At 31.0% G+C, this 12,687-nt stretch overlaps 1 protein-coding gene across 1 annotated transcript; it reads left to right on the top strand.

Moving 5' to 3' along the window:
• LOC104703841 (death-associated inhibitor of apoptosis 1-like) lies at positions 3,562 to 4,677 on the top strand. The gene is made up of 2 exons (XM_010419928.2): positions 3,562 to 3,756; positions 3,877 to 4,677. The coding sequence occupies exon 2, from the start codon at positions 3,879 to 3,881 to the stop codon at positions 4,506 to 4,508; it is 630 nt and encodes a 209-aa protein (XP_010418230.1). The 5' UTR covers positions 3,562 to 3,756; positions 3,877 to 3,878; the 3' UTR covers positions 4,509 to 4,677.

The raw sequence follows: 12,687 nt of genomic DNA on the forward strand, positions 1-12,687 counted from the left end.
TCTCTTTAAGAAAATTTTGTTGAAGACAGCTAGGTTGTGTTATAATGGGATGCTTGATGTTTAGATATGTGACAAAGAAAAAAGTTAGATTCATTCATGTCTCGGAGATTCTATATGCTTTGATGCTTTGTAATAATTCCAAACATTATTGGAGTCTTGACCCTGTAAACTGAAGTTCTCTATTGTTGTGTGTCATGTAACACATGTTTAGTGGTAGCTCCATTAGGTAGTCCACATATTTTAATGTGTTCCTGTTAGTTTCTTATTTTGATGAAAATGGTTGTTTGAGAAAGTAATTTTTCTTTCTCCAGTGAGAAAATTATTTATAGAGAAATCATAACACCTTTCATTGTATTTCTTTGAGATTAGTCTACGGAAATTTCTTTGATATGTTAAAATTATTTCTTTGACATGAACAATCCAAAAATGCGATTGTGTCTTGCTAAACTAGTCAAACAATTTTGTGTCACTAATCACATATTCCAAATAACCTATATATGTATATTTATTTCATACTCGTTCACTCATTTTAACATAATTTAACATATATTCCCACTTTTGTACATCCCACATTAGATTAGATGCTATTGTATGATGGTTTGAGTTTAAGATATGAGGATTTTGGGGTATCTACAGTTAATCTTAAACCCATTTGAATATAATGTTCAGTCCTAAACGGGTATTTGCAATTTCCTTTTTTTTTTCTTTTTTTTTTTTTGAACAAAAAGGGTATTTGCAATTTCCTGTACCGAAAATATAGAGGAAACGGACTAATCGTTCCAAAATGGACAAGGATGCGCCCAAAATCCATTTTAGAAAAAAGTTGTGTAGTATTTTTTTTTGTTGTTGCTCATAACATCTTGTATAATTACTTTTATCATAAGGGAAACAAGACACATCATGTATCATTACTCTTCAACAATGATACATTTTACTCCATGTCTATCTTCGGGGACGTGGTCCGTCCAACTATGATTTGACACGCAGAAACAATAACGGTGAATGTTGATATCATCTTCAAGAAGATGTGATAATGAAGATGGCGATGGTATAGTTTATATATATATATGTCCATTATGGTAACCTTCACATCATAGTAGGGCCATAGGGTTCCCCGTGAAAGATATCACCGTACCCACAAATATCAAACTCAACATAAAATGACAATATTTTTGGCGTAATATGACATTTAATTTCATTATGTCCTTATTGAACATTAGTACTATTTTTGTTTTCATTTTCAACAATATATTGCTCTCTCCTTTTCTTTTTGGTAACTACTAAAAATAGCAAACTATGATTTCGTTTGCACAAAAAAGAGATAATTTCATGAACCTAATCTCTCATATTTGTTAAAATGACGAATACTTAATTATACAATGAAATGGAAGACTAGGAAATCGATTTCAAAGAAGAAAAAAAAAACCTCCAGACAATCCAAGGTTTAGGACCTTTAGGTAGTCGCAGATTTGTAGGGGGGCTAGGGTTTTGCACTATTAGATACACACATCCTCATGTTTACACACAAACTACAAACAAAAAGCACACACACCCATACAAACTCGTTGATGCATACGTTTAGTATACATAATTTATATGTATGTGTATCCATAAAATTAAAACAAATAAACTATAAAAGAGGAGGAGAGAATAAAGGAGAAAAGGTGAGGTTGTGAGACGTCACTGAAGAGGGAGACAAACTACAATCTCTCACTCTCTCTCTCTCCCTTGCTTTACGTCACCTCTGTCTACTATTGAAAGATTTGTTATTTTGTTTGCCTTTTTCTATATTATAAAGCATACTTAGATTCCAATATTTTATAGTGAAATAATTTAGTCATGTTTTCTTACTTGAAGATTTGTTCGCTATTGATAAAATATACTTATATTCCAATATTCTTAACCAATTAAATTATAAAACATGTTATATTTAAAATTATATATTAAATTTAAATGTAAAATCTAAAACTGTCATGGATATTTTTAAATTACGAGAATAAATCATATTGTTTTATGTATTACATTTGAACTAATCAATGACATATCAAGTTCAGTATGAAATTAGAAGTTGACAAAAGACATTCAAACAAAAAAAACGAAAAAAAAAATCTTAATTACTAATATTTTAAAGGGATGAATGGATGATGAAGGGCTATATTTCTACGAAATTTTTGTATGTAGTGTAAAAGATAGAAAAGAATAGAGAGTTTTGGTAATCTGAAACCCATGAAGGCAATAAGCAAAAAGAATCAAAACTAGTCGTCAACCAAAAAGAATTGACTAATAAGTCATGTAAAACATCTGAAACTCTTAGGTTTGACTAGGAATCAAAAGCAATTTGGTAAAATTAAAAGTGAAATACTAATTAACTAACTATATAGTGCACAGCCACAACTCCTTAAGTTAGGATATGATAGAAACGACATAAGACAAGAGATTGATTGCTAACTACAAACGTCAAATAGATATTCTCCTTGTTCCCCTCTTATACCAAACATTCAAACAATAATGGCTTACATTTGGACCACCCAACCTTACCTTTCTTTCATTCCTATATGCTTTCAATGCTCAAATTATTTTCACTAATTCTATAGCTCTGAATCTGTTGATTGGTACTTGCTAGCTCGAAAGGACTACATCTACAACTATCGAATTAAAACAAAAACACACACGCACAAAAAATATAATTATCCGGTCCGTATATTCTTCAAAGCTTAAATTTGTTGTAGTTGTATATCAAACCCAAATCATCATTTCTTTCTCCATATAATTTTTCAATAAATCATTATTTAATTCTGCACTTCCATAACTTTAACAGTCTAACCTGATTAGTAATCTACCTTCCATTCATTATTAGTAACCTGATTAGAGTTTCAATACAGTAATCTCTTGAATAAGAATATCAAATGTTAAAAAAAAAAACTCTTATTCGCTTTAGGTTATTTTCCTACTATTTAATATTGTTGTCGTAGAGCAATTAGGAAAGAACCACTTGTATTTCTGAATTTTGTGTTATCCATATGCGTCTTTTGTTTCTTAGTTGTAATCCGAACAATCATACCGGTGATTTATCCTTTATCTGACAAAGATCATTAACATCACAAGTTTTTAACAAAAGATCGTACGTAAAGTACTGGTGTAAAAATGCTAAGTTTCATTTAAAATCACACATTATCCAAAGTATCTAGTTTCTATAACTGTGAGGCTGCTGCATTCAACTACAAATTGGACCGTTCCGTTTATAGTTGCACTTAAAGCCCAAAAGAATGCTTATCGTGCTGGGACGTTCAGCTTATTATGCCTTCAGCTCTAAGCCCAAAATTGTATTGCAAAAACTAAATGTTTCAAAAATGTACGTAGTATATATAGTATATACATATATATAATAAAAACAGCTTCAATCATTGATTAATATAAGAACATCTGTCTGAAGAAGCAAACATTTGACAATTGATACTTCCTAACGGACAAATAATCTTATTTAAAGAACAATAACAAACCAACCAATGAAAAAATAGATGTTAAAATTATTATAACATTGAGAAATACGTGCGATTCGCTATAATACAAAACGTAAGTCAAATAAAATACGTTACTATTGAGTGGCACCCACTAATAATAATAACATATATACTAGTAAGGTATTATTACAAAAGAAATGAAACATTTAATATTTATATACAAAACTTGAGATCATCAAACATAAATAAACTCAGAGGACCTTCAAAAAAAAGACAAGACTCCTTCATTCCTTGCGTAAACATTTATTGATTGGAGCCATTAAAGCTTTTATATTTCTCGTGAGTTCTTTTGATGCAAAAAGTGTTATTTATCTGTTTGATATTTTTTATTTTTTGGGTTACGGGTTCGAGTCAGGGATGAGTCAACTCGGAGATTTGCTTAGAGAATCAGAAGATGGAAGAACAAGAAGTGAGAGGACGACGATGATGTTCAGTTTGCTTGAAGACAATGATCAAACCGACGGTGGAGATCGAACGATGAGCAAATGGCGTACGTTGAAGCAACGGCTGAGATTTGATTGGGTTGCTTGTTGCGGTAAGCCTCTTACTCTGCGTTTCAGACAATCAGAAACACCACTCGTTGACGACGACGACGAAGAAGAGGAAGAAAGTCAAATCCGGGTCGTTGACTTTTCGGGTACGGGTTCGGAGTTGGGTTGTTTGACACGTGGCGTGACGAGGAACCTTGCTGAGGCTTTAGCGGAGGAGAGATTAGCGCACGTGACTGCGGAGACTTCGGTTGTTGCTGCTGCTAAAGTACCGTTGATGAGGTTGCTTGCGGAATCGGACGGTTGTGATTCGACGATGTCGACGACGTGGACGGGTTGTGATCCGGTGTGTTGCGTGTGTATGGGAAGAGAGAAAGGTGCGGCTTTTATTCCCTGTGGACACACGTACTGTAGAGTTTGTTCAAGAGAGATTTGGGCTAATCGTGGGACGTGTCCGCTTTGTAACCGTTCGATTTTTGACGTTCTTGATCTTTACTGAAAAAACAATATTATGGATTCTTATGATCCGTTGGATTGATGTGATCGACGGTGGTGATATGTTTTAATTTCTTTGTGCATAATTTATATTGTTTAGTTACAAAAAGATGATTAATTAAGGAAGTTTACCTTTAGTTATAAATAAATATTTATCAATAGTCTTTTGTCTTTGGAATCTTTCTTACTAATATATAGATGATAAATACAAATATGAAATTATTTTTGTTTATTTATTTATTTTTTAAAAAGATTTATTTTTATCACATATTTAATTCTATTTTTTAAGCGGAACTGTCGAGAAAACATATATTTTTGACGGAATTATGATTAAAAAAAAAGTAACAATTTTACTCTTTGTGTAAACAAAAAAAAAGTTAACAATTTTACTCTTATTCACTTCAAAAACAAAAATTCAAATTTGCTCTTATCTCTGTTGTGTTTATCGTCAAACACAATAATCAGTTAGAGCCCTAGAGACAGTCACGTAGAAATTTATCTCATCAAATTTGGACTCCATCTTAACTTGATAGTGATATACCATTGCCTTTTGGTTTTTCTTTCTTTCTAAACTAAAACTAACAAGTTGCAGAGATGGTTAGTATAAAGATTGGTGTGGGCCTGTTTATGCACATCGTCAGTTATTGGGCCTCATCGAATATATGGTCCTGTCCACTAGTGTCGAGGTTATTCACACAGTAGTCTACATGATGATAATCACTTGAGGATTGGTTATCTCCGAGGCATGCATGAGTTTCTGATGTTAACCTTACATGAAATTATACGCATATGTGTAGGAGAGAATCTAGGCTCTGTGAAAATTATGAATGCATTTATGTGTTATTAGTGGGTTGCTAAGGTTAAATCACATCATGAAGCATTTTATGATCTAGTCAAGCTTCAACAATATTCTAAAGTTCATGCATAAAATCATAAGACAATCTACTGATGGAAAAATTATTATGTATTATCAAGAAATCGAATATAAACTAGTTGACATATCTCTATCATAGACACTACAAACATTCCATTCTAAATTTATATATTCCCTTCTTGTAAAAAAAACAAAAAAAAGACATATATGCCTTTGAGACCATAACTTATAACTTTTGGTGGATTCGAAATCAAATTCTGAAATTAGGGTCAAATTCAGATATTTTATGTACCATCATGACGGAGAGCTACTGATATTATATGTACCTTGCGTAAACTATTTGGATTCAAATACAATATGTGGTACAAGTAAATAGACAAATCGTATGAACAAGTACAACCATCCACATTGTTGAAGGTTATGTTTGGTTCGTTATTTTCCTATTTCAAATGTTATTTTTCGAATGTCTTATACGTTGTCGTGGCATTTAGCATTGTACGTGAAAGTGAGTGTATCCTCATATGTTTAAGCTTAGTTACATAGTTTAAGATAATCAAATGTTTAACTGCTCATTTAGTTACCAATTGAACAAATGGATAAAATAGATAAACTAAACATATGGTTTTGATAAACTAAAATAGTTGTTCTCCATTGGCTACAAGAGTTCGAAATTTAACATGGTTTTCCCCAGTTCCAGGAAATTAGTTTTTGGGCTTACGAAGCCTTTAAAATCATTCCTGAATTATGAAAAAAAAAATGCAAAAAATTACATTTTAATAACTACGACTATATATACTTTAATAATAACAAATTACGATTTTACATCTCTAATGTAATAAAGACTATAGATATGTCAAAAGTGAGTGCTGTATTATTTGTGGCTACTGCCTACTGGGAGTAGATGTGTCATGGATGTGACCCAGGTAAGATACATATATGTGTATGTATGTAATTTATAGATGAGAACAAGGCATGTGCATCAAGTTCCAAAATAAAGTTGAGACATTGTCGTCCATGTTCATGAACCCATCTTTCATTTATGGTTAACCATTTGGCACAAACCTTAAATATGTCCCCTCTCATGGACCAACACACATTTAACGGAACACACTTTTCCAAGAATGGCAATCTTACCATCCCCATCCCACCATTTAGATTATTTATTCCCACATTCTCATGATTATAATAAGTTTATCATGGCGACCAAGTAAAGTGGTTTGATTTAGATAAAGTTGTGTTTACACGTTGATGTGTCTAAGCGATAAAATGATATAACCGAAAAGATGAAATTCTTACATGTTTTGTTTCTGATTAATAAATAAAACTAGAGCACAGAGATACACATCCATGATCCATCCCTGATTCCCTATGATCGTGATCACACTAATATTTTTATTTTTATCGTGTTCTCAAAAAAGAGAGTCAAGAGGAAGGAAAAAACTCACTAAATGATATGATATCATATATTATGGATTATACAACAAGGTGATAATTTAGGGTTTATGTATCTATTATTTTACCCTGTAATTTGTTCGCCATATCTATTTTGAGGGAGGAACTTGATATTACATAAATGAAAATATATATTTATATTTTTTCTTGGGCATAAATGAAAATATATCTATTAAAAACAACAGAAACTCCCGATTTGATTTTAGCTATATCTGCATTGGTAAAAAATACACATCTCTAACACTTAAAATTAAAGTCAACAGAAAATATATATAGATTCGTTAAAAAAAAAAAAAAAGGAGTTCTACCAAGTTCGGTCATTGCTAAATCTACATAGGTTAATAAATAAACACAAAATATCTTGCTGGACCGTGATAACAAAAAGATAAGCAACATTTTATCTCACCTAAATATGATTGCTGGTATACCTAAGATGTGATTTTTGAGGCCGCACAAGTTTGCCATAAAGAGGGAAGACACGAGACCAAATCATAGCATTTAAGGGTAAGATTCATAGAATTTAGTCCAAAAACCAGAAAAAATAAACAATGAAGACATACTATTTCTGAATCCATGCAATGCTTGAAATCATGTCAGGTATTTCGAAAGTTCCAATCATTTCTATTTCTGTAACTGCAAAATTACCTAACTAATAAATAGCTTTTACATATCAATCTGATGATTGGTGACAGTAAACCCTATTTATTTATTATGTATTGGCTAATTATATTAAACTTAGGTAGGTCTCTAAAGTAAACTCTATATACTGTATATACTCTATGTGGATTATTATTATGTAATTTTAGTTTATAAATCCACACAGATTGTTTAGACCTACAATACAATATGCTTTAAAAATTTATATTAGGGCATTCTCATCGGTGAACTCATAAACAATGAGATCCTATATTAATTTTATTAATATTTTAATATAATATTATTATCTAATTTAACTGAGTAATCATATACGGCAGATCAGCAAGAGATAGTCTACTAGTGTCTCAATATATCTGCTCTCTGAGACACGAAATCTCTCTCTTTCTTCACATTTTTTTTTTATTTTTATTTTTAATTAAAAAGACACTCATCATCGGATGACCAATGGCTTTGCTCTTATGGACTTGGACTCTTAAATGTCGATATTAGCCTTACAAAATTTATTATAACTCTAAACAATCTATGATCAAATAAAATTTCCAGGGTCTATATAAATCTACTAGTGACAGACAATACAATATGTTTTAAAGTCACAAGTTCGAATCTTGAGATTGGGTAAGACTATTTTACCTACTCTAGTATCTGGTCCGAACGAATTATAAGAAGCTTTCTATCGTTAATACTTGATACTAATCCATATAAAAAATGGTGTTTTTATTTCTTTATCTTTGTTCAATATGAAAAATGGCCGCAATTGCAAAGCTGAAAAGTTGATCGACAATTTCACATTCTGTCTCTGTCATCATTTATTCCAAGCATGCGCTGGTCCTTCATATTGATTTGATGATTTCTATCATTTTTCCATCCATTTAGTTCGATGTGTTAATGTTTTATTGTTTTCATTTTCATACAAAGTTTTATAATTCTCTCACAAATAATACAAAATTTAAACTAATTTATTTATATTAGTGATTTTGGTATTATCCCGAGTAGTCGCGGATCCCACAGTCATTTTGGTTCTTCACACAAGCTTTGCTCAAAATGCTCAGCACTAGATAAGTGCAAAGATCTTGTAAAAAAGTGGCAAAATATATCTTTTGGTAATTATAAAATTTTGGATATTTGTTTTAACATTCTCTAGGTAGACGAGGCTAGGATCCATTTTCATAGTACTTGTAACAGAAAAATGTAGGTTACTATCTTCTAATCATAACATCCAAACAACACATCATTAAGCCGTCGACGCTACATAAAGCAAAACTTTGTTTCTTTAGTTAACATTTTCTTTCAAAGAATGAAGTCAAGAAGATATCACATACACATTATTGAACCAACATCGGTTAATCACGAAACCAATATCAGAATTTAAACCATCACAAATATTGAAAGTAAATATGCAATACCACAATTTAAGTAAGGACCTGTTTGTTAGTTGTTAACTCTTGTTATTATATTATGTAGATTCATATACAATATATTGAACTAAAGAAAAATTTGAAGAGCGGCCATAAGTATCCTTACTGTGTTCATTGATCGATATTTATGGAACCTTAAATATGTAAGAACCTTAATATTAAAAGAAATGTTCCTCAATAAGACAATATTAAATCCTATACTATAAAGAAAGCAGCCAGGGATCAACCAGTTAATCTAATCAAGTGTTACATAGAATATGAAGAATCCATTCTTCATCATAAAGAATGGATAACCTAATCAACATGACATTACAATAATTAGAAACGTATAAACCAACATATTATATGTTCACATACTAATTTATTCCTAAGCAAGAATCTTGTTACAACTAAAGTAAAATAATATGTACTGGTTCGTTGTGATTAAAAAGATGCGAAATCCATGCTTGATCACTCTTTGTTTAAAAATCAAAAGAAGTCATTCGTTATTCCTAATCATGTGTTAGAATCACTTTGTATCGGTATACTTTAATTGTCATGAATCGACAAATTGTGATAATCTGTAAACTCTCAGATTGCAATCCGAATCTTTTTGTGAAAACTAACCTAGCTAATATTATATTTTTAAAACCTTTACAAATTTTAACTAATAGCACTAGAATTGAAAACGACATATTCAAACTCATGGTTACATTTTTTTTATTTTGTATGGACCATGGATGGTTCAAACTCATGGTTAACTAACATAGATAATGTTCTAATTGCATATAAACAATTTTTTATGGTTAAATAATCTTGGTTTGTGTTAATAACGGGAAGGGTTTCATCGATTATTGTAATAGCATCCAAAGCACAAATAAATTTTCTTAAGAAATTATACAATATTCACCCAACATAGAATGATATATTTGTAACTTTGCATCATATCTCTTTCAAGTAAACCGAATATTTCGAATAGGGCTGAGCATTCGGGTAACCCGTTCGGGTTCGGGTATTACCCATTCGGGTTCGGGTAAACGGGTTTAGAAAAATAGAATCTATTGGGTATTTTTAGATATATGGGTTCGGTTCGGTTTGGGTACTATCGGGTTCGGGTCGGTTTAGGTTACAAATTTTAGAACCCGATTAGTACCCGAACTACCGGGTACCCGAAAAAATATAATTAAATTTAAATAAATTTAGATAAATTTTGACTTACATAACAAAATATTTTAGATATTTTGATTATTTTTGATATTTAGGTATAAAACTAAATGAAATATTCAAAATTATGATTATAATTTTGGGGTAATTGCATTATATTAATGATAAATATTATAAATATGTTTATATGTTCGGGTTTAATGGGTACCCAAACGGGTACCGGGTATTACCCGATCCTAACCCGAACCCACGTGTATTAGAAGATAGAACCCAATAGAGTTTTATAGGCAAACCCGAACCCGATTTTTTGGGTCGGGTTCCGGGTTGGGTATTCGTGTACGGTAGGGCTGGGCAAAATAACCGATAACCAAATAACCGACCGAAACCGAACCGAAAAAAACCAAACCGAACCGAACCGAAATTTTTCAAATACCCGAATGGTTAGTAAAAATCTATATCCAAACTAACCGAAACCGAACCGAACCGAACCGACAATTAAATGGTTAACCGAAATATCCGAAAACCTAGAAGATATCAAATATTATATACTTAATATTATGCAAAACTATAAAATAAACTTAAAATATAAATTATTTCTAGATTCAAAACAATTAAATATTTTAAATAATCAATATATGTAAATGTTATTATTTTGAATTTACAAAGTTAAATACTATTTTGTAAAATTGAATCCATATTTTTCCCTTTTTTGTATTTTTGTTATTGTATATTTGGTTAATTTTGGTTATATTCGGTTAGTTTTGGTTATATTTGGTTTATTTGGTTAATGTTAATATAATTTATGTTAGTTATGGTTATTTATTTAAATAACCAAACCGAAACCGAACCGAAAGAAACCGAACCGAACCGAACCGAAATTTCAAAAATATCCAAATGGTTACTATATTACTATATCCAAAATAACCGAAACCGAATACAACCGAACCGAAACCGAATGGTTAACCGAATGCCCAGGCCTAGTGTACGGTTTTTATGCCTAGGCCTAATTTCGAAAAAGAAAAAATCCCATTATTCAATATTAACCTCGTGCTTTATAGAGATATAGAAATGCATATATTAACTTTTACAAATATGCTGAATCGTGACGTAAATGAGTAATTCAAAAAGAAAAAAAAAGGAAGATATGGGAAGTTCATGAACCTGATACATTTCCTCTTGTGATATAACCTAATTTGTGTGATTTGATTTGTCGTACGCTATGCTTTCAACCACTCGTAAGTATAACCAATTGACCAAAAAAACTCTGACCTCTTAAAGGAATAAAGAAAGAGATTTTGTAGATTACACATTATATATACTTCGTCATCAATCTATTAATAAAGGCCAACTAAATTCTGATGTCTCATTTACGTTTATGTATAAGGTCAAGATCATCTTATTGCGTTTATTATTAATCGTCAATTGATGTCTAGCAGACACTTAACACAATATAAAAATTTGTGATTGAAGCTAACGTCAAGGAGGAAGACTAATATGAATTTATTAATACATCGATAAAATTTCATGTACATTAGTTGACTAATGACTAGACTTGATGCCGGAGAATATTGAGCGTGCACTATTGAATAAGAGTTTGGGGAATGTAATTTTTAGAAGCATTTTATTTTCCTTAACCAATAACGACTGTTATTACTTTACTAGCATCTCATTGTTTTTCTTTTCGTAAGGTATTAATGTTCCAGCAGACACGTACATGTGCATGATTGTAGTAGTAGATGCATAAACACGATCCGCATTATAAAAGTAGTCGGCAATGACAAAATACAAGTAATAGTCTAATTCGAGAAAGGAAAATTAAAGACGTATTATATATCAAATATATAAGTTTTACTTAGCTAGTTCTATTGTAGTGAAACAACAATTTTCTTAAAATATTTTTCACGAAAAGAAATCAAGAGAGATGCGGCAAAGCATCTAATCAACACCTATTGACTTTCGGATTGATTTCAAAATTACCAAGAAGTCAGTCGGTGAACATTACACGTTAATTTGCGCTCGTTTATAATATCGAAAACGTTTAATAGTGCATCTCTTAATCTATATACACGAGATCAACAAAATATTCTTTACGTATAATTAATTTTTTGGGTAATCTTATTCTGAATTTAAATGGATACAGAATATTCTATATATCATCAACTAGATTACACAAAAAATTTAAAAAAGGATTAAATTGAACAAAAAAAGATTGAACCAAATTCGCATGAAGTAGTAAAATATATAGGGTAGAGGGGAACATTGGTGGTTGAGAGATCTTCAATGTGTCTTCTGAAGCCTAATCCACATTTAAAATCATACTATTTATGTTAATTTTTTGCTTCTCGTTGTTGTTGTATCCACCATATTACATCTTTTGGTAATCAAATTATAAATTATGTGCGTACACACACATGATTACGAATATTATATTAAACTGTTTCGAATGCACACTTTAAACTTCTTTCTTTCCTTTATTTTTATTTCTCGAGCCAAACTTTAATCAAGATCTATAAACATTATTCATAATCATGCGTATCCAAATTTAGAAAATTATTTTAAAATAAAAAAGTTATAACGCGCATGAATGGAGTCTTTGATCTTCCAAAGAGAAAAGTAGGTAGCAGCCACGACCGGAGTCTTCG

Source organism: Camelina sativa, chromosome 7, assembly GCF_000633955.1.
Source record: "Camelina sativa cultivar DH55 chromosome 7, Cs, whole genome shotgun sequence".
NCBI classification, from domain to species: Eukaryota; Viridiplantae; Streptophyta; class Magnoliopsida; order Brassicales; family Brassicaceae; genus Camelina; species Camelina sativa.